The sequence below is a fragment of the Nasonia vitripennis genome, assembly GCF_009193385.2.
Source record: "Nasonia vitripennis strain AsymCx chromosome 4 unlocalized genomic scaffold, Nvit_psr_1.1 chr4_random0008, whole genome shotgun sequence".
Lineage (NCBI taxonomy): Eukaryota > Metazoa > Arthropoda > Insecta > Hymenoptera > Pteromalidae > Nasonia > Nasonia vitripennis.
In genome coordinates this window covers 670,658-693,500 of record NW_022279644.1, presented here as the reverse complement: position 1 = coordinate 693,500, position 22,843 = coordinate 670,658, and the positions used below count along the sequence as shown (strand labels likewise).

The following is a 22,843-nucleotide window of genomic DNA, read 5'->3' as shown; positions in this document are numbered from 1 at the left end:
ACCAAGCCATGCGTGTATGCGTGTGTGGCTATGAGAATGTTGAGCGCCGAGATAGATTATTTTGTAGAATGAATGTATTTTAATCTATGTACTTCTAAGATCAGCCGAACTGCTTCTCGTATAAACGAATGATGTTACTCAGCCGAGAAACCATGTAGTAATGAGCGAAGTACACTGAAAAAACCGCTGCCAATTCTTTGGCACGTAGCTTTCTTCAACATTATGTATCGCTTTAATATCTGAATTGCTTTGATTTCATATATAATTCTATAAAGTTTTTGTACTTTTTCGTGTGATTGATAAAATTATTTCGAATCAATTATATATACATAATCAATTATAATTCTCTCTCTTTCTTTTTCTCGCATAGCTATAATTGTTTATATGATATTATTATATATGGTTGATGGCATGTCATCGGCATGAAAAAAAAATTTGTAAACTTTTTATTTATTATTAAATTTCTTATTCATTTATTGTACTTATTTAGCTTCAAGTATTTTTCTACTGTGCAATCACACTATTATAATAGGCTTACATACTGCCATCTAACGGGAGGTATACGTGGGTGCCTTACTCGAGAATTGACATTCGTCACGATAACGTGCGCCGATTGCCAAAAAGAAACAAACAGAAGAAGGAACCCTGCACGTTGGAGTTAAAATTCCTTCTTGTCGTTTTTCTCCGGATATGCTCCATGAAATAACTTAAAATTAAAATAGTCTATAGTTATAATAACATTCGATAATCATGATTTTAAAGAAAAGTTCAACATTTAGTTTCCGAGTTATAATGGTAAGGATAGTTCGCGGAACGCATCTAAAATCACTAGTGATCAAAAAATCGCCATGAAAAAACGCACATGCGCAACTGAAAATCTTGTTGTCAACGAATTGGTAAAACTAAAACAGAAAAAAACGAGCCTAGGTATAGATTAAAATCCATTAAATTTAAGCTGAGATCCAAGCGAAGCAGTTTTCAGTTATATAGAGTATACAGGATAAGAAAACAAAATTTTGAAGCTCAATATCTTTGAAACTAATTGGTTTCATAAACAGCCCAAAGAAAGGGATCAAGGTGTTATATAATGCTAACTTAATCCAAAATTTTAAATTGATTATTGCCTTTTTACCTCAGTTATCGCGTCACGTAGAAAAATTGACTCATACTATACAGGGTGAGAAAAAAATTTTGAATCTTAATATCTTTGAAACTAACCGGTTTCATAAATAGCAAAAATAAAGAGATTAAGGTACTATATAATGCTAACTAAATCTAAAATTTGAACTTGATTATTGCTTTTATACTCCAGTTATCGCGTCACGTAAAAAACGACTTTTTTCAGTTTTTGGTGTTTTTTTCAGGATCGTCCCATGAAGTAACTTAAAATTTAAGTGGAATATAGTCGTAATAACTTTAAATAATTATGTTTTTTCTAAAAAGATCTAACATTTAGTTTTTAAGTTAAAACAATTTTAAAAAATTTCGCTTTATGGTGTATAATAAAATAACGACGAACGATAATATGAATTTTCCGCAGTAAAAAGATAGGTAATTTTCTTTTCATTTAGGTACATATTAAGCAATTTACTTTTATGAACTTGCCTAATAACTTTATTAGAAAAAACTGAAATATTAAAACTAAAAAATCACTACAAAAAAAAACGCGTACACAAAATGTAAAAACGGACTTTTTTCCACAATGTTCTAGTAAAAACAAAGAAAATGAGGCTTGGTGGGTTAAAATCCACTGAGTAAAGGCTGAGATACAGGCGTCTACATACGCACACATACATCCGTACGGACATTTTCCAAAATCACCATTTTTCGACTAAAAATACATCAAAACACACTTCCCACATGTTTTTACACAAACTCCAAAAATTACTATTACAAGGCTTCCTTAGGAAGGAAGCAAAAGGTTGGCATAAGAGGTGACCTCACGCGGGCACGTACAAGTCTATTGACGAAGCAGTGCTTGTCCTTTGGTTTAGGATGTATACTACCCGCTTTTAGGAAAGTATCGCGCCGCTCACTACAATCTTTTGTTTACTGCGCATGTGCCTTCCAAAAAAGGTGGTGGGGGAATTGAGATTGCAGGATTTAGGACGTATACTGTCCTAAAGTTAGAGCAATATGCAAAACGTTAGTGTAACTATTGAACTAGAGGCGGGGCTGAGGATAACCAACCTTTTTTTCAGTGTGTGTGAGAGGACATGCGCATAGATATACGCGAGCCTTCAGAGAGTGTAGGACTTGAGTATGGTAAAGGGAAAGAAATACTAGAGCATCGACCATCGATGGAGACATCAGACAAACCCTCCGGTATTACAGATAATTTTCCGCCCAGTTTTCTTCGCTCCACTTTTCAGAGTACGAGCCTGCACCAGTACGTAAAAAAGTGGAGAAAATTATTGTATTACCAGGTAGCAATTTCGTGCTTTATTATGTAGAAGAGTAGAAACGCCGGTTTGTGTGTCGGCAAATTCGGCCGTGAAACGTGGCATGGGTGTTATATCCGGGAGTGATCGCAGCTTCCTCAGCCGGAGTGTAAAGTCGGATTCCTTGTAGAGTCGGAAAACAATAAAGTCAAAGCTCAGTGCTAATTTTTATTTACTTATTTAATCCTGTCTTCCCGTGCCGAATCTTCTCCGAGGAGAGAGCCCCTCAGACGTGCGGAAAATACGACCTGGCCCGTACGTAAATTTAGTAGTAATATTGTAACATTATTAACGTTAATTGATAAGATCAACTATTTCAGTTAATGCACTAGTAGACCAGAAACGCTACTATGGCGCCAAGCGTAGACTGGCGTCATACCAAGTAGGAGACTTAGTGAGAAGGCGAAATCATGTGTTGTCTTCTGGAGCGGAGCAACCCTCCGCGAAAATAGCGCCACCATATGTTGGGCCGTACGAAGTAGTGGAGATACGCGGCATCAATACCTATCGACTTATCGATGAGATGGGAGAGCAAGTCGATCTTGCACCAACTTCGTAGCTAAAGCCGTTTTACCCGTCAGCGACGAACGCATATTCGCAGAAAAGTGAAGATGAAGACGACCCTCAACCGCCGCGGGATGCAAGCGTAGACGCGGGTGCACGCGAAGCACCATCGCGAAACGAGCGAAACTCTGTCGCAACGCGTTCGAAGCGAGCGAGAAAGACGCGCGTGATCGTAAAAAACCCTGCGACCAAAAAGAGAGGCCGTCCGAGGAAGAAGGTGTACACGGCTAGGCGCACGAGGCCTACGTCAGAGACCCCTGGAACTGAGGTCGACACAGTGAAGAGAAGGCCTAGTCGTCTAAAGGGTTCGCACAACCGCGGGCGTGCCATGGCAAATACTAACCCATCGACGTCACCGCGAAAAACACGAGCACAAAAGGCTGTGAACCTAAGCTGGGGAAATTTGTTTGCTTAGGTGATGAATCCCGAAGAGTGCGAGCTGCTTTCGAGCAGGTGATGGCCACGCTGGCCAGAGAGAAGGCGCAACCCCACGTAGTCATCCATGAAGTGGGCGAGGGAGAAGATTTATCTCATTAAAATCCAATCATTTGCGACATTCAAGCAACAACGAATGATCTATGAGTACTGACTGAAGGTGATGTTCAAGCAGCGAGCGATCTACGAGGACTGACTGAAGCTGATGTGTTTGTTGCTTTTTCATAAAACAGAGATAATTTATACATAGTTTTTTTTTGTTTTTGCAATCTGGGAGTGAAACGTATCCTGCACTGCTTTGAGTCTGACCCATTTTTGATGAGTGTCAAAACGTAAATGACAAAAAAGCTCAATGTGCTCTATATTTGTATCTTGCTGTCCACAGTAAAAGGGGTTAACTCGTTTAAATTTTTCATAAGTGGCCCAATAATTTTTCATGATACGTGTACGAAAAAAGCCACTTTCCATGCATGTAAAATAAATGGAAAATCGAGTTCTTCTTAGCAGTGGAAAAAAATTACTCCCTTGGGAGAAAAAAGTATTTTCCTCATAAGGGAACAGTTTTTTCCTCACTCTGCAACCTATAGGATGGATGTGTGTGTCTATATTTCCGAAATTTTCAAAATTTTCGAAATTTTTAATCGATCACTCCCGGATACAACACCCATGCCACGTTTCACGGACGAATTTGCCGACACACAAACCGGCGTTTCTACTCTTCTACATAATAAAGCACGAAATAGCTACCTGGTAATACGATGATTTTCAAAATTTTCGAAATTATCAAAATTTTCGAAATTATCAAAATTTTCAAAATTTTCGAAATTTTCAAAATTTTCGAAATTTTCAAAATTTTCGAAATTTTCAAAATTTTCGAAATTTTCAAAATTTTCGAAATTTTCAAAATTTTCGAAATTTTCAAAATTTTCGAAATTTTCAAAATTTTCGAAATTTTCGAAATTTTCAAAATTTTCGAAATTTTCGAAATTTTCAAAATTTTCGAAATTTTCATAATTTTCGAAATTGTAACACTCAATTGTAAGGCGATGTTGCCGGATGGTTGCTTCCGCCATTCGTCAGATTTGAAAAATTTTCAGAAATGTTTTCATAGACTCACTACCACCGCTAGAGAGATTGATTGATTGAAATAGTACATTGTGCAACTAGGGGGGGGGGGGAGGAAAGGGCGATTTCTAACAAGGGTGAGATTTGAGCGCGAGTTGGAGTCGAGGGCGCCGAAAGCGCCCGAGACGGAGACGAGTGCTCAAATTTCACCCGAGGTAGAAATTGCCCTCCCCCCCTTGTTGTACACTGTACTTTTTTTGACAAGTGCCTGTGAAGACCCGTTTCCATGCATATAGAGTGAATGATAAGTTGCGCAATTTGAGTCGCAAACCACTCTCTTGCAAAAAATATCAATATTTTTCAAAAATTTTCAAAAATTTGATTATTTTTGAGTGTTTTTGAGTGTTTATGAGTAGCGGGAGGGAATAGCCATTCTCTCACGTTGCAGCGGGAGGGAATGATTCCCTCCCGCATGCTCGAAATGAGCAGCTTGCCATTCACTTTAGAGGCATGGAAACGGGTCTTCTTCATGCACGTGTTAAGAAAACTTATTTATTACGGGCAAGGCCCATCAGAACCGTATGCCGGGGTGCATATAAATGATACAATAATAAACTTTATAATATAATAAACAATTTACGCATGAAAGTAGAAAGTAGAGACCAATATATAAATATAGATGTATATGCTTTCAATAGGAAAACAATGTTGTGTAAGATATAACAAATTATGATAGTGTGGCGGTTGCTCCACCCGGACTGCTGGCACCATCTCGCGGTCGCCGCAAGCAGCTCCTTCAGCCTCGGGCGATCTACTAGAGAGCGCTGCCCTCCCCCGAGCGTTTCCTGCCGGAGACGAGCAAGTCGCTCGCTCTCTTGGTCATAGGCAACGGCACGCGACACATCGTCCGCCAGTACGACACCGACACACAGCAATCTGTCCGCCACGCGATCTCGAAGTTTGTGATATTAGTCTAGTAATAAAGTCTAATTTGAAAAACTATAAGTGAGAAGGTGTTATTCTTTATTGTGCGCGAAACCCTGCACCTCGATTCCTCGCTAAATTGGTGACCCCGACGTGATCGCGGCGGATTTCAGTGGCCACGCGGGCACCCCCACGAACACGAGCTTATCGACAGTGACTCAGTGCGGGCGGTAAGAGAGACAAAAAAAAAAAGAGCTCAGTGCGACGGAGACTCCACGCCGAGTTAGCGGTGACAAAAACCGCACGCTTCGCGACAAGACGAAGGAGTTCCGCGAAAACCTCGACTCGGACGACAAAGACGCAGTCGACATGATCGATCCCGGAAACCCGGCCGGCCCCGGCGGCGGCAGCAGCGGAGACATTCCCAATGGCACCGGCACCGGCGAGACAAACCCGGGAGGATCAGGTAATGGCAGCACGACCGGCCCCAGCGCTGATCTCGCTGCGCTACGCCACGTGGCGATTCGAACGCCGCCATTTTGGAAGCATTGTCCCGAGGCCTGGTTTCTCCAACTGGAGAGCATTTTTGGGTGCAACCAAATCCTATCGGACCTGCACCGCTATAACACGCTCATTTCCAGCCTCGACCAGGAGGTCGTCCAGGACATGCTGGACGTTATGCGCACGCCGCCCGATTCAGGCAAATACCTGTACATGAAGACGCGCATTCTCGAGCGCTATGGCCTGACGGCGCAGAAGAGGCTGCAAACGCTCTTCACCGGGTTAGAGCTGGGCACGCGCAAGCCATCACAACTCCTGCGTCACATGCGCGCTCTGGCTGCGGGAAGCATAGACGACGAGGCGCTCCGAGTCCGCTGGCTCGACCTCATGCCGGACAACGTCGCAAAAATGCTGCGCATCCTGCGAAACAGCCCCCTGGACGAGCTCGCAGAGGTAGCCGACGGGATCGTCGAGACTGGGCCAGCCACCTACGCAGTGCACCCGGGCACCAGACAAGCACAGTCACCGGTCCGAGTGCCCGCTCCTGTTCCACCTGTTCCTGCTGCTGCTGCGACGACGTCTGCCGGGACAGCTGACCCTCGCCTTGTCGCCGAGTTCGCTGCCATCCGTATTTCGTTGGCGGAGATCGCTTCCGCAACCACTAGGACCCTCGAAGCAATCCAGAAATTGGGCAACAACCAGCGAGGACAGCATAGCAACAGCCAACAGGGTGGCCGTCAAAGCCGTTCAAGGTCGCGAACTCCAGCAGGGAATCCAAACCACTGCTATTACCACCAACGATTCGGAGCCCAGGCGACGCACTGCAGACAGCCCTGCTCCTTCCAGCCCAACCAGGGAAACTAGGACGGCTGCCTGGAGCTTTGGCGGTCTCCGACAGCCCTACGTGTGCTGAAAACCGCCTACACGTACTCGACAGGACCACGAACACCAGCTTCCTGGTGGACTCCGGCTCGGTGCTGTCGCTCCTGCCCCGTTCGGCAGTGCGAGAGCGCAACCTCGACGTCCAGCCGCTTCGACTAGTGGCGGCAAACGGCACCCCGGTACACACATTCGGCAGGCGCCTGTTGACACTCAACCTCGGACTCCGCCGTGCCATCCCTTGGCCATTCATCGTGGCGGACGTTCCTGTGGCGATCCTGGGGGCGGACTTCCTTCACCACTCAGGGTTTCTGGTGGACCTCCAGCATCGCCGCCTCATCGACCCGGCCACGATGATCTCCACCCCGGCCGAGATCCGGGCAACTTCCATCCACGGCGTTTCCGTGGTCGCAGGCCCCAGCTCCAGTGGCAGTCCGGACGCATACCAGCGGTTGCTAGCCGAGTTCGCTGATCTAGCCCAGCCACACGAGGGGTGTGCTACGCCCACCGGCTTCGAGGTCAAGCACGAGATCCACACAACGGGGCCACCGGTCCATTCTCGTCCTCGTCCTCTCTACGGCGAGCGTCTCTCAGCTGCGAAGGAGATCTTTAACAAGCTGCTACAGCGAGGCATCATCCGCCCAGGTTCAGGGCAATGGTCCAGCCCCCTTCACATGGTGGCCAAACCGAAGGGAGGATTCCGCGCCACTGGCGATTACCGCAAGCTGAATGCCGAGACCATCCCGGACCGCTACGCTTTGCCGCGGATAGAGGACCTTCTGCAGGACTGTCGGGAGTGCCACGTCTTCTCGGTCATTGACCTGGAGAAGGCGTACTACCAGGTGCCAATGGACCCAAAGGACATCTGCAAAACGGCGGTGACGACACCTTTCGGACTCTTCGAGTTCTGCTCTCTGTCTCTAGGCCTCCGGAATGCTACGCAGACGTTTCAGCGCTTCATGGATAATCTCCTTCGAGACCTTCCATTTACGCGGGCCTACATAGACGACATCATCGTGATGTCCAGGAATCACGAACAGCACCAGGCACATTTGCGAGCACTGTTCGAGCGCCTGCGTCAGGCACGGCTGACCGTCAACATCGACAAGTGCGCCTTTGGTCAGAGCGAGGTGGATTTCCTGGGTTTCACCGTCTCCAACCAGGGCTTCCGACCACCAGCGCGGAAGATCGATGCAATCCGGAGCTTTCCGAGACCAGAGTCGCCCAAAGCTCTACGACGTTTCCTGGGAATGCTGAATTTTTACAGACGCTGCATTCCGCATGCAGCTCAACAGCAGGCCCCACTCAACGAGCTTCTTAGGGGCATCCACAAGGGCAGTCGACAGGTACTGAAGTGGACGCCAGAAGCTGAGACCGCTTTCGAGGTCGCTAAGGCCAGCCTTGCAGGTGCTTCCAGGGCCTCCTACCTCTCTCCCACGGCGCCTCTCTCGCTCTCAACCGACGCCTCCGACATCGCCATTGGGGCTGCTTTGGAGCAGAAGGTTGACGACTGCTGGCAACCTGTAGGCTTCTTCTCCAGGAAGCTGTCACCAACCGAGACCAGGTACAGCACGTACGATCGCGAGCTTCTCGCTGTCTACGAGGCAGTGAAGCACTTCAGTCGCATACTGGAGGGACGTGAGTTCGTCGTCAAGACGGACCACAAACCGCTGGTCTACGCAGCTGCCAAACCAGCGGATAAGGCAACGCCCCGGCAGCAACGACATCTCGACTACGTGCTCCAGTTCAACGCCAGGTTCCAGCACGTCAAAGGCGAGGACAACGTGGTGGCTGACGCGCTTTCGAGGCCATGCTCGACCATCAGCATGCCGTCAACCCTCGAACCGGCCGCCATAGCTGCAGCTCAGAAGGACGACCAGGAGCTCCCACATCTCCTGGAGGCAGGCACGCTCGCTCTCCAACAGCTCGACATCCTAGGTCACAGCGTTTACTGCAACGTCCTGGACAAAGTGGTCCGTCCTTACTTGCCAGCTCAGCTTCGTCGAGTCGCCTTTGACTTGCTCCATCGCCCAGCTCATCCCAGTGTGCGAGCCACCGTCCGCATGCTGACTGAGAAGTTCGCCTGGCCTGGTATTCGCAAGGACGTCAGCTCCTGGGCGCGCTCCTGCGACTCTTGTCAACGTTCAAAGGTCCAGCGTCACAACCGAGAAGCTCTCGCATCGTTCGAGGTACCTGACAACAGGTTCGAGCATGTGCACATGGACATCATCGTCATGCCACTCGTCGGGAACCTTCGCTACTGCCTCACGATGATCGACCGCTTCTCCAGATGGCCTGTGGTGGTGCCGCTGGCAGACATCAGGGCCGAGACCATCGCCAAGAGTTTCTTCGAGCACTGGATAGCTCATTACGGTGCTCCGATCACCATTACGACTGACCAGGGCACCCAATTCGAGTCCGCCTTGTTCACTTCACTCGCTCGAATTGTTGGCTCTCACAAGATCCATACGACGCCGTACCATCCTCAGGCAAATGGCCTTATCGAGCGGTTCCACCGGACCCTGAAGGCTGCCTTGATGTGTGAGGAATCCTCGCCATGGCCCGACAGGCTGCCCATCACCATGCTGGGTCTCAGATCTTGCCTCAAGGAAGACCTCCAGGCCTCTCCAGCGGAGATGTTATACGGGACGACCCTGCGCATCCCTGGAGAGTTCTTCGTCACCAACAGCGCTCCCGCAGACCCAGGCTCCTTCGCTGGGAAGCTGAGGGAGCTTTTCAACATCATCAGGCCAGTTCCGGCTTCTCATCACGGCAACTACAAGCCTTTCCGGCTGAAGCTCCTGGCTACCTGCACCCACGTCTACCAGCGCGTCGACTCGGTGAGGAAGCCACTGGTCCCGCCGTACGTCGGCCCTTTCAAGGTCGTTCGAAGGATGAGCGAGAAGGTCTACATCATCCTGGTCAACGGTGTGGAGAAGGCTGTCACCACCGACGCTCTCATCCCAGCCCACCAGGACACATCCGACCCGCTGACGCCTCCTAGCTCCACGGCACCAACGGCACCCTCACCAGCGTCCGAGCTGAGCCAGGTCAACCAGGAGTCAGAAGACAACGGGCCGTCCAACAGCGAGGTCCAGTCAGAAGACCTCGTGCCGTCCAACAGCGACACAAGACCTTCTGTTTCAGATCACCCCGTCGTCCAGAAAAGGGTTTCGTTCGCTTCCCAGGGGAAGCTCACTAAGGGGGGAGTACCTGTGGCGGTTGCTCCACCCGGACTGCTGGCACCATCTCGCGGTCGCCGCAAGCAGCTCCTTCAGCCTCGGGCGATCTACTAGAGAGCGCTGCCCTCCCCCGAGCGTTTCCTGCCGGAGACGAGCAAGTCGCTCGCTCTCTTGGTCATAGGCAACGGCACGCGACACATCGTCCGCCAGTACGACACCGACACACAGCAATCTGTCCGCCACGCGATCTCGAAGTTTGTGATATTAGTCTAGTAATAAAGTCTAATTTGAAAAACTATAAGTGAGAAGGTGTTATTCTTTATTGTGCGCGAAACCCTGCACCTCGATTCCTCGCTAAAATAGAAGTTTGAAATACTAACGTAGTTAACAACGAGGTGCTTAGGGCTACTTAAAGCGGTATTGATCACAGTTTATCGGAGTGCTAATCACTAGTTAACACTTGATTACTCGCTGATGCTAAACACTAGTTAACAGTTTAAAGCTCGATCTAATTAATTATTTAAGAGGTAGTCGAATAGGGCAACTTTGAATGAAGCAATAGATGGTTTCAATCGAATGTTGCAGGAGATGGAATCCCATAGAGTCATCGCCTGAACACTGAACCCCCTAAAATAAGTCGTAGTAGTGGCGGTAGGTATATTGAATGCCGAGGAGTGATTCATCAAGGATCTTCGGATATCACTGCTTAATGGCGGTAGAAATGGGGTAAGATAAGAAGGCTTTGAAGTTTTTAAAATCTGGTATGTTGTTACAGCCAAAAAACACCTTCTACGCTTGTCCGGCGGAAGCCACCCTAGTTTAGCAATATACGGTGATAACCTGGCGTCGCGTGGTAAACGAAATATAAATCGGACTAATGTATTAAAAAGACGCATCATTTTGAGGTCTAAGTATCCTGAGAGATCACAGAACACATTGCACGCATAGTCTAAATGCGGGAAGATTAATGCTGCAACTGTTTGCTACTAGATAAGTAGTATGTCCTAAATCGTAGACGATTCAGCACTCCATGGACCCGAGAGCAGATTGATGAGATATGACTGTTCCATGATAGATCGTCAGTAATCTTAACTCCTAAATCTTTCACTGATTTGGTGAATGGAATAGGTGTGCCATCAATGACGATCTGAGGCAAGGAGTTCAAATCGATTCGCATGAGATTTTACACATAGCCGAAGACTACTCCCACGGTTTTTTGAGCATTTAACTGTATACCGTTATCGTTGGCGCATTTAGCTACTCCATCTGCGTCATGGGCAATGCACGCAATGCACTCTGGCAGATCGTCACGTGTGCATTGCAAGTAGATTTGGAAATCGTCCGCGAAGAGCATACATGACTCTCTGCAATTGATCAATGAGCGGACTATGGTATTGACGAAGATGAGAAACACCACAGGCCCCGGGTTGGAGCCTTGGGAATGCCAGATGATAGGTTTAAGAATTCCGTTGGCAAGCCATTTAGGTCCAAGACTGATTGCGATCGGTCAGACAGATATGAGTGGAACCATCTGATGACATTCTCGGAGAAGTTCATCTCCCTCATCCTTCGTAATAAGACTGTGTGGCTGATAGAATCGAAAGCTTTCCGAAAATCGAATAAGATAAGGATGGTGACTAGGCCTTTCTCTATGCCAATTCTGATGTCCTCGACTATTTTTATTAATGCAGATTACGTGTTAAAGTATTTTCTGAACCCAGATTGGTAGCAAGTGAAAAGATTCTTCGTTTCAAGGAAGTCCCTTAACTGTACTGTCACAAGTTTATCAAATATCTTGGCAAAATGCGGCAGATTAGCTATAGGCCGGGTGTCCGAGGAGGTTAATGGCTATGAAATGTTATTTAATGGGATAATGAGAGACTTTTTCCAGCCGGAGGGGTAAATTCCCGAGTGCAGAGAATCGTTATAAATGTCAGTCTTCGTTTTCATGACATAGCCAAGGACATCTTTGAAGTAGTGTAGTGATAAGTCGTCACTGCTGCGCCCTTTAGCTTTTCCTAGATATTCAGTAGCAGTTTGAAGTACTAGAGAGTAGTCGAGAGGTACGAATTCAAAAATAGGTAAGCAGTCAACCAGAGGGATTGCAAAGATGTTTTGTAGCTCATCCACGAGCATGGTGGGTGACATGTGGTAACAGACGCATAAAATTCGTTTAACTCCTCGGCTTTCAAATTACTAAGGGCAGTGTTAGTGCGAGGTCGGACAATTCCAAGTTTGGACAGGAATAGCCATCTTTCTGCATGGTCAGTTATTTGGCTTAATTTATTGTTGATAAATTTCTCGTGCGCAAGCTTAATCTTAATATTTAATTCTTTCCGAATCTGGCGATATTTTACAAGAAGAGCGTGGCTATTACGGCGCCTTGCAGTGTCATACAACTTATCACGAGCCTTGCATGCCGTCCGCAAGCTCGCGTTGAACCAGGGAGCAACACGTTTGCGAATCGGGCGCTTAATAAAAGGGGCTAGTCGATCTAAGATTTGTCCACGAATATAGTCCATTTGTTCGATGAAACTTGCAGGGTCAAAACTGCGAAAGTCACGGTAACGGCGCACTGCCTTAACTGGTCCAGGATTGCGTAAACGAGAGAGAGAGAGAGAGAGAGAGAGAGAGAGAGAGAGAGAGAGAGAGAGAGAGAGAGAGAGAGTCAAGAAATTCTTTGCAATTTTTTCGAAAAGGGAGCAAAGAAATTCTTGACTTACGTTATCGCAATCTAATATGTCAATATTGAAATCTCCTATAACAAGATGACTTTTAGTGTTTTTCTTTTTTTCCAAATATTTGTTTAGGTCTACGATGAACTCAAACTTAGGTATGTCGTGTGATCTGTACATGGATGAGATTTTAATATTAATATTATTATTTAAGTTTATTCTAGTATTTACAATTTTAATCCTACCCTGTTGAGCAATTTCCGTGATTTGAATTAAGTTTTTATTTACTATACAATAACTCTATCATTTCGATTAAGCTTACTTTCATTATCATATGACTTGTATTCGTAGTCCCTTTCACTTAAATCAAAAACATTGTAATTTACCTGATCAGATGTTTCCGTGAGAATAACAACAAATGGTTTGACGATAAGGCTTACGAATAATATTTTGACTTTCATTTTTATTACTAATTACCTTGTTTATACCGTAAATACCACTGGATGTTTTTTCATTAAACATTAAATCCTTTTGTATTATGTCTAGATAATCAATAGTATCCATTTTATCAACTTAAGATTTACCGCTTCTTAACCTTGCACTTTTTGGCTGGATTAATGGCTGTTGCAGTTGTTTGTCCAATTTAGGTTGATGTGGTCGTTGTAACTTGGTTGTATCTATCAGTTCTTAATTTCGATTCTTAGAATTTTGTGGTTGTTGTGATTTCATTACGTTTGGTGTTGATGGGTTTTGTATCTCTATTGTAGATTTCTGTTCATGGTAAGATAGTATAACCGTTGGTAAGATAGGCCTCACAGGGTAATCAGTGCCTAAAGCATGTACATACTTTTTTTTTTCTAAAAATGCTGCATATGTCAGGATCGTTTTGATCACGTCTAATGTCGAGTTTTGTCTTGTATTTACTATTTGAGAAATTGCAATTGAAACATTTGATAACATTACTCGAACAGGTGCTGGTCTTGTAATTTTCTGCACACTTAAGACAAGCAAAATTATTTTGACATTTTTTGCCATTATGCCTAAATCTGCCACAATTGTAGCAGAGTCTAACATTTATCGAGTCATAAACTTTATAATTTTGGTAACCAACAAAAATCTTGCTTTTGTTCTCTTTAACAAATTTGTAGATGTCAGCAGGAACCTCCATCGGTACTGTGGATAGTTTACTTGATTTGTTTTTGTACATTTGTAGTACTTTACCCTTGTTCACGAAACTTCCAAAATTCCTCTCGTTTATATCGTCTTCAAGATCCTTTATTTCTTTGTTTTTAATAGTTGTTGATTCCAACGATTTTGATTTTTGGGTTTTTGAGGTTATCTTTTCTAATCTTACAGACACCTTCAAGTTTATGTTTCAGCACATCTTCAGCTAGGGTAACACTTTCACTGTTTAAACAGTTGATGATTAATTCATCCTTGTTATTTACGAATATATTTTTAGTCTGAATCTTCTATTCAGTAAATAATACATTATTTTTCTATTATTTTTCTACAGTTTTGTCACCGACTTTTTTCACGGTTATCTTAGGTACCTTTTTTGCAGTGGTGTTGGAAAACACGCCACCTCTGCGCATGACAAACTAGCTGTGGCATTTTCTTGTTGCTTTACTAGCACTTTTTCTTTAAGTATCAGGTATTTTCTTGCAATTTACTAATTAACTGCTTCAGTAAGAGATTTTCTGTTGTCACCAGTTTGTACTTTTCTTCTATGTTTATGTTAAGACCATCTTGGGCTGTTTCTGTCACTTCACTTAATACTTCTTTATTTATTTGGGCTATCAGAAATCTCGTAGTGTCGTTTAGATCTTCTTTATCGATCTTAGAGGTTATGTTTTTGCTGCGGTATTCTGGCCACATTATCAAATTTCCACTGATGACTTTAAAGTCCGACGATTTTTGCACTAAACAATTGACATAGTATGCTGCATCGCATATGATACAATATTGTTGTACTTTTTTATGACAAGCGAAATTACTAACGCATTTATCGGGAGGCGTCCACTCTCCTGTTATGTTCACTCACTTTTTGCTTCCTCCTAGAGAAAGCTTTGTAATAGTAAAATTTTCAGTTGCACTAAAACTTCGTAGACACACATTTTAAGGTGTTTAAAGTTCGAATCATGCGTTTTTAGAAAATGTCCGTACGGATGGGTGTGTGTGTGTGGTGTATGTACGTATACCGTTATGATTCTGGAACCACGCGACCGATCGTAATAAAATTTGACATGCGTATATGTTTTCTGATTCTGAATTCTAATTCTGATTCTGAATTTGTATGCAGGAATTACAGGATTGAGATTTTGGAATTTAGCAAGTTTACTCGACGTTTATTTAGTAGTGAACAGTCGCGTTCGTGTGACTGTAATTGTATTTCATTGCGAAAATAGTGTAAACATTGATTGCAAATGTGTAGGTTAACTTTTTGTTTTAAAAGTTGGCTAGATACTAAACGGGATAAATCTTTGATCTGAACATAATGATAAACTATAAGTTGCTCATTAACCTCCTCTTTCTCATATGCATAAGAGAAACTTATGTCATTATTTTACTTATACTAAATTAAGTTTCTCTTTTAAAAGCTCACAGTTACATTTATTTTGTGTGTGCGACGCCGTGCCTCCCAGCATCTCGTGCTCAACGCCTCGTGACTATATAACGCTCAAAATTTATATTTTTCGCGGGATTTAGGGAAATCGCCGATATCACTGAGCTGCAGGCACAAATCCAAGATCTGTCATCGAGGAGCCCGACGATGCAGCAGGACAGCGGCAGCACTGTGCCCAACACTGCGGAGATTTGCAGCCTACGCAGTGAATTGGCCGAGGTCAAGAGGCGCCAGGAGCAGACCTCAAACTGTGTGGTCGTTGTCACGGGTTTGCATTATACCCGTGAAACCTCGCTGCATCTACTCGCTTTCTCAGTTGTAAACGCGCTTGACCCCACGGTCCTTAGAAGAGACGTAGCATCCGTCAGGACCATGGGGAGGCTTGATGCTACAAACAGCTCCGCCAGGGGTGAAGGCAGACTGTCACTACTAGCCGTTACCCTATCTTCAAGTGCACTTGCACGCTCGATCGTCATCGCCAAAGCCCGGAAACGCAACTACACATCAGCGAATTGGACGCTACCTTGCTGGAGGAGGCTAAAGCTCTGAGTAATGACCATCAAGGGCTCATAAACATCAACGAGCTGCTCCCCTCAGACGTCCATAAGTTGCGTACAAGGGCTAGGCTGGAGGCCATGAAGAGGCAGGGCTGCCGAACGTTTGTCAGGGAGCGGAGACTTTACATGCGCTGTAACGATGATAGCGAGCGTGCTACGATCATCAACACCGACGCCGAGCTGGAGACTTTTTTAGCCCGGTTTCCGCCCACTGCCAATATCGACCAACACTGAGGATACAATACACACACACATCATTCCACCACACCCACCATTAAGCTCATCTGCCACGTCTTCATCTGGTTCTAAGGTATCTCTGTTCGAAGGTCTACGAGTCTGTCATTTTAATGCGAACTCGCTTACGGGTCACATTGAGATGATCAGGCTTTTCTTATCCACTCGCTCTCCATTCCACGTAATAGCTGTTACTGAGACCTGGTTAAGCGACAAGGTAACGTCCATCCCTTCACTGGACGACTACCTACTGACGAGACAGAAACAGAAACGGAGGAGGTGTGGCCCTCTACATACACAAATCTCTGACAGTTAGCGTTATTTCATCATCTGACGGTGAATGGTCTGGTAAGTCAGGCAAGCCTGAATATCTTTTCTGTGAGGTATCGGCAAAAGGAGTCTCTCCTATCTTCGTGGGGGTTGTGTATCGTCCACCTCATGCTCCATTCTTCCAAGGCTCTAACTTCATAGACCAACTAACAACCCACATGCACAACTATTCCACTAAGGTCATAATGGGAGACTTCAACTCTGACCAACATTCTTCATCTGAAGATGCTAAGTTCATCAAGGCCTTCATTGATGAAAATTCCATTTCATCCGTTCCCTGTGGTACCACGCACCACAAACAGGGATCTGATACCTGGCTTGACTTGTGTCTAATCGACGGTCAGGATCGCCTGCTGTCATACTGGAAGACAAACTCACCTTTCATCAACGGATATGACCTTATAACGGCCACTCTCGACGTACAGATTCCACGTTACGTACCTAACACATACTCTTACAGAAACTTTAAAGGAATCAGCGCCGAGAAGCTAAGGGACTTTCTTAGCACATGTGACTGGTCATCTCTCACCACGTCATCACTCGACGAAAGCATATCTATACTTAACGCTAATCTAACGAACGCCGTCAATCATCTCGCACCATTGCGGACTGTGACACCAAGACGACAACGTCACCCGTGGTACACCACGGCTCTTCGTGACCTTGTATCCTAGAGGGATAGACTTTACAGGCGTTTCAGGGACTCTAGGCTTGATTCGGATCTCCGCATTTACAGACTAGCTAAAGACTATGCTCACAAACAAGTCGAGGAAGCCAGGCTAAATTATTATTATTCACGCCTATCTACCTTGACCGACGTTGCCGAGATCTGGAGAGAGCTGGAGAAACTTGGAATTTCTGCCACTAAGGCCCCATTACCATCCCGATTTACCACAGCTCCCGGAAGACTTCGAGTTCAGCACTATAACGGAATCGGACGTGTTGGCTGCGGTTTCGCACTTTGACACCCAGGCCAGGGGAAGTGACGGCATCCCACAGGTTGTTATTTCAAAAGCATTGTCGGTTCTCACTCCCTTACTAAGTCATATTTTCAACCTGTCCCTGAGCGAACCCTGCTTCCCATCTGCCTGAAAATTGACACTTGTGCGCGCACTCAATAAAGTCAGTTCACCAACAGCCGTGACTGACTACCGTCCGATTTCACTTCTCTGCTTTCTATCCAAGGCCCTGAAGTGGCTGGTGCACAGGCAAGTCTCAGAATACCTTGAATCAAGGCTCCTACTAGATAATCTTCAAACAGGCTTCCGCACTGGTCACAGCACTCAGTCTGGCCTAATTAAGATAACTGATGATGCCAGGGCCGGGATAAACAAAAAGAAAGTAACACTTCTCCTTCTCTTTGACTTTAGCAAGGCGTTTGACACTGTGTGTCACGTCAGGCTCCTGAGAAAGCTTTCCACCTTCGGCTTCTCAAAGCAGGTCATCCGCTGGTTTGCCTCCTACCTCACTGGGAGAGAGCAGGCTGTCGTTGGTGACAATAGCGAACGTTCCTCCTCTCGGCGTCTTAACATCGGCGTCCCGCAGGGGTTCGTTCTGGGTCCCTTGCTGTTCGCATTGTACATTAACGACATCGGTTTCTGTCTTGATACCGATGTTTCCCATCTCACCTATGCGGATGACTTGCAAATTTATAGTCAATGCCACCTTGAGGAGCTCAATTCTTTATCAAACAGGATGAGTGCTAATGCCGAGAGGATAATGGGCTGGGCTGCACAGAACAAGCTAAAACTCAATGTTAACAAAACCAAAGCAATTGTCCTGGGCTCCCCCTACTACACAAATGCACTACCTTCAATAGCTAACACCTATATCAACTTGGGGTTGTCCAGGTCAGCTTTGAATCTTCTGTGCGTAATCTGGGATTGGTTCTTGACTCTAAACTCACGTGGAAGGAGCACGTTACACAAGTGTGTAAGCGTGCTCACTCGCTAATGTACAGGCTTTACTTTTTCAGAAAAACTACCGATCTCAGATTGCGCAAGCACTTAGAGCAAGCGCTCCTGTTTCCCCTTATTGACTACTGTTCTCTTGTATACTGTGACCTGAGCTACAGTGGCTTACCACTGCCGGACGCGGGAAGTATTCACTGCTTGTTTCTTACGAAAAATGTTTAACACTGCCGTACCATCATACGTACTGGCTTACTTCGACTTTCGCGTAGCACTCAGGCCTGTTAGGGGGGAAGTGACACTTCAGGATATCCCTACTTTCGCGACGGAGACGCTGAGGAACTCGTTTCATATCAGCGCCTCATACCTATGGAACAACCTGCCATCACACCTCCGCAACACTACATCCATCGCAGTATTCAAGAAACTAGCTAAAAATTACTTTTACACACTTGCTCACTCTCGCTTAACCCATCTTCACGTTAGCATACTTTCAAACTACACACCTACTAAAACAGATGCCTCAAACTTATTATTTTTGTACTTTTACTACTCTCCTGTACATATTGAATCGTACAACATAATGTAAAAATTAATTAATCTAATCTCTCTCTCTCTCTCTCTCTCTCTCTCTCTCTCTCTCTCTCTCGCTCTCTCTCTCTCTCTCTCTCTCTCTTTATCTCCCTCCCTCTCTCTATCTCTCTCTCTCTCTCTGAAAATTTTTCAAACCTGACGAATGGTGGAAGCAACCATCCGGCAACATCGACAATACGAGTGCTACATGAATTAACAAAAAAATTTAATTTAATAAAATTTAATTTTTCAGATTTTGCTTTGAAGAAGCTTAAAACGTGAGCATCATTTAACAAACTACAATTTTTTAAACTTAAACCAGAGCGCAATGATGCATTATAGATATATGGAGGAATTAAACTACGAACCTTAGACCTGTATGGATCCTGTGACACGTGACTGTTGTATACCTGTAAGAAAACGTAAAAATACTAATTATCGTTATAGAGGTTGCAGTTTGGCATATTAAAAGATTATCAATCTCGTTATAATCTCTCATAGTCTTAAATTTTTTCTGAATGTTGCCTTAAGGTTGAATTTTCAGATTCATTTGGTTAAATTGTATCGCATCGAGATTGTTTCCCGACCAACTATTAAATACCTAGGCATTAATATAGATGCAAAATTCACGTTTAAAAAGCATCTGACTATAGTGGGAGATAAGGCAGCAAGAGTTAGTGTTGCTTTATTAAGGTAAATGCCAAATGTAGGAGGGCCAATGCACAAACGAAGTTAACGCACTTTACGCATACCCAGTGTAATTACATCGTTTGTTTTGTACGGGGCTCCAATATGGGCGGATGCTACGTTGGTGACAAGTTATGCACGAAAGATATCGACAGTGTACCGGAAAAGTGTACTAAGGGTAGCATCGGCTTACCGCACGGTATCGGAGGATGCGGTCTGCATCATAGCAGGCATGCCATGTATTGATCTTTTAGCAATAGAGAGAAAGGACATATTTGAGGCAAAGAGACGGATTAACGACAACACGCAGAATAAAATATGGGACTTCGCAAGGTAGCAGACAATGACTGAGTGGCAAAAAGATGGAATTCCAATGAAAAGAAGCGATGGACATATCGCCTCATACCAAGAATAGAGGAGTAGATACGGAAAAAACATGGGGAAGAAAATTACTAACTCACGCAGTTCTTGACGGGACTCGGATGCTTTCAGGCCGACCTCCACAGATTTAAAATAGAGGACCGGCCAAATTGCCCAGTCTGTTTAGACGCTAACAAAGATGTGGAGCATGTATTCTGTGACGGTTCGCGATACCAAATGCAGCGTGAAGAACTCGAGTATTATCTCCAGACCAGAGTGACACCAAAGTCAATGATGACAGCTATGCTGACGTCGAAGTATGATTAATGCGCAGTAAACAACTACGTAAGGATTATTCTTAAAAAGTTTAGAAATGACAAAAGAAAAGAAGGGAAGGACAAGGCGAAACAGCCGAGCAAAACTATTGCTAGAGGGAGGCCATTAAGTAGTAGATACGAAATGCTCCCTTGCCCGAAGAACGTAGGAGCTAGGGTTAAGTGCCTCTAAGTGCTCCTTAAACCGGTGCTGAGAAACGTAGGTAACTGAGTTGAGCCATGACTCCCTCACCTGATGCAGAGAACCGTAGCTGTCGAAGTTGAGTCTGTTCAGAGGATGACTGGACGATGCTGCACGAAGTAGACGACTGGATGATGCCGCAGGAAGTAGACGGTCGGAAGGTACAGAATGAATGAGACGAGTTTGATCCTGAACCCCTAATCACCTCGGTGGATGGGGGATGTATGGAAATGTCAAACTTCAAAGGAGAAGCCAGAAAAGACTAGTTAAGGGGACCCACGGAAGTATTGTTCAATGATAGTACCTGTAGGGATATGGTGTCGGAGGGCCACTTGCGCAGAGCTTGCTTTGCCTACGCCACATAAAAAAAAATATACACACAGACACAAAGTATGCAGACATTTTTTTATAAATTAAAAAAAAATTATTGTTGAAAACTTTTCTATTAAGCATTAACTTTGTGGAATATATTTTATTGTTGCTGGTTCTTCAATATTTATAATGTTTGTAGCCGATAAATTTTTCTACCAGCCTCTTGACTAGTAAAGTATATTGTTTTTAATTTATTCAAATCATTATTTATTCTTTTATATAAATCATATTTTGTTGCATTTTGTTGCTTCTTATTGCAAAGTATAATGTCATTGATTTAGTTCATTATAATCAAAAATTGCGCAAGTATTTTTTTATGGTTAAAATACTGTTCTCATTTTAATTTTTATTATTATTATGAATTTTTCAATGCAATAATGATTGTTATTCATGATCGTTATAATCTGCTATGTATAATCTTTATACAATTAAATCAATGTATACAATGCAAAAATTATAATGTAATAAATGTACCTTGTTCAATATATGTTTAAGAAGTCAATTCTGTGATGCAGTAACCATATATCATTGAGTTTACTCAAGATTCAAGTAAATTTAACTTGAGCGCTTAAGTAACAGGCTATCAAGTTAATTTAAATGAAATCGCTAGCGTAGTTTCTACTGAATGGACAGTTCGGTTGAATTTCGGTTTTTTCGTTGAATCACCTGTCACAGTCGCGACTTCGAGTACGAAATAAAATTTGTAAATGAAAATTTTAATGTTTATTAATGAATATAAATTTACCTACATATATGATTATAATTAGAATTAGGTTAAGAAATTAAATAAGCACTTAATATGCTGATATCTGGTTATTCAATTAATTGATAGATATTGAATTTAGAATAATATCTGTACAAAGTTTATAGGATATGCATGCAGTGATCTTCATTTTACTTGACCGTACCAAGTCATCAATTTTTATTTAATCAAATCATAATATCTGATTGAAAAAATTAATAGATATTATGCATATTAGTATGATACTAGTGCAAAATGCTTTGTTCAACAAAACTGAACTAAAAATGAACCCATTGGAAACCTCATTGTGGCTTCAAGTACATTAGATAAGAATTTCAAATTTATCTTGGCATCGGTGATTTGGACCAAAATCTCAAACCAGTCAATTTAAAGTGATAATAAAATAAAGATTGCTTGAACTTATTAATCACCTCTTGGCATTTTCAAAAAGAGTTTTTGTTTATTGGTGAACAACTAAAATTTTCTTTTCATGTATTAGAACGTCATAAAAACACCATAAGTACAATGAAACAATCATGGCAAGTTATGTTGTAAGCATCTTGAGAGTTGTTCCTAATTGATCATTGTATAACTCAACTTTAAGTTAAGTAAGCCCTTTTTTGACCAAAAATAAAAGTTTTTGCTTCATTATGATTAAATATAATAAACTTGACTTTGGTTGATTGATCTCAGTTCTTTTTTATCTGTTATTTCGTTGCGGAATATATCAAACTCGCCTAACCTTTTACTTTTTTAAAAGTTAATTTTTTTAGAGATATTGTATACGAAGAGTTTTGCCTTGTTTCGATATATTATTGTAATAAAGCTTATTACTTTGGTATCTTATTTTCATTATTGTATATATTATTTATTTTTGAAAAATATTATCTACTCTTTGCGTTTAACAGAGTTAAGACTGTCATCTTTACATTTTATATTGAGTAGTATTTTGTCAAATATAATAAGTATTTTTTTTCTGTTTAAAGCACGAGGATAAAAGCTATATGTAAAAATTATATCTTATTTGAAAAATCATAGAACTTGATATTATTGTTATAAATATTCCTACGGAACTAGAGGAATCGTAAATATATTATATCTTCTGCAACATTTAACTTAATTATCCACTGTCTTCAAAAATTATGATTGAGTGTATGATTTATGTTCTACTTTTTTGCGAAAAATGGGGGCTTAATGTCCAACAAATTAATTATTTTTGATAATCTTAATAAACAACAAATAATGAAATAACAAAATTTTACAGTCATTA

At 43.4% G+C, this 22,843-nt stretch overlaps 1 protein-coding gene across 12 annotated transcripts in view; it reads right to left on the bottom strand.

Annotated features, from left to right (window-relative positions):
- The window catches only part of LOC100115246 (trithorax group protein osa), a 411,563-nt gene that overhangs the window by 213,174 nt on the left and 175,546 nt on the right, over positions 1–22,843 (bottom strand). For all 12 annotated transcript variants that reach the window (XM_031930083.2, XM_031930084.2, XM_031930092.2 and 9 more), the window contains one exon: positions 19,265–19,306. In XM_031930083.2, the coding sequence (XP_031785943.1) occupies positions 19,265–19,306 (42 nt within the window). The remainder of the gene's footprint in view (positions 1–19,264; positions 19,307–22,843) is intronic.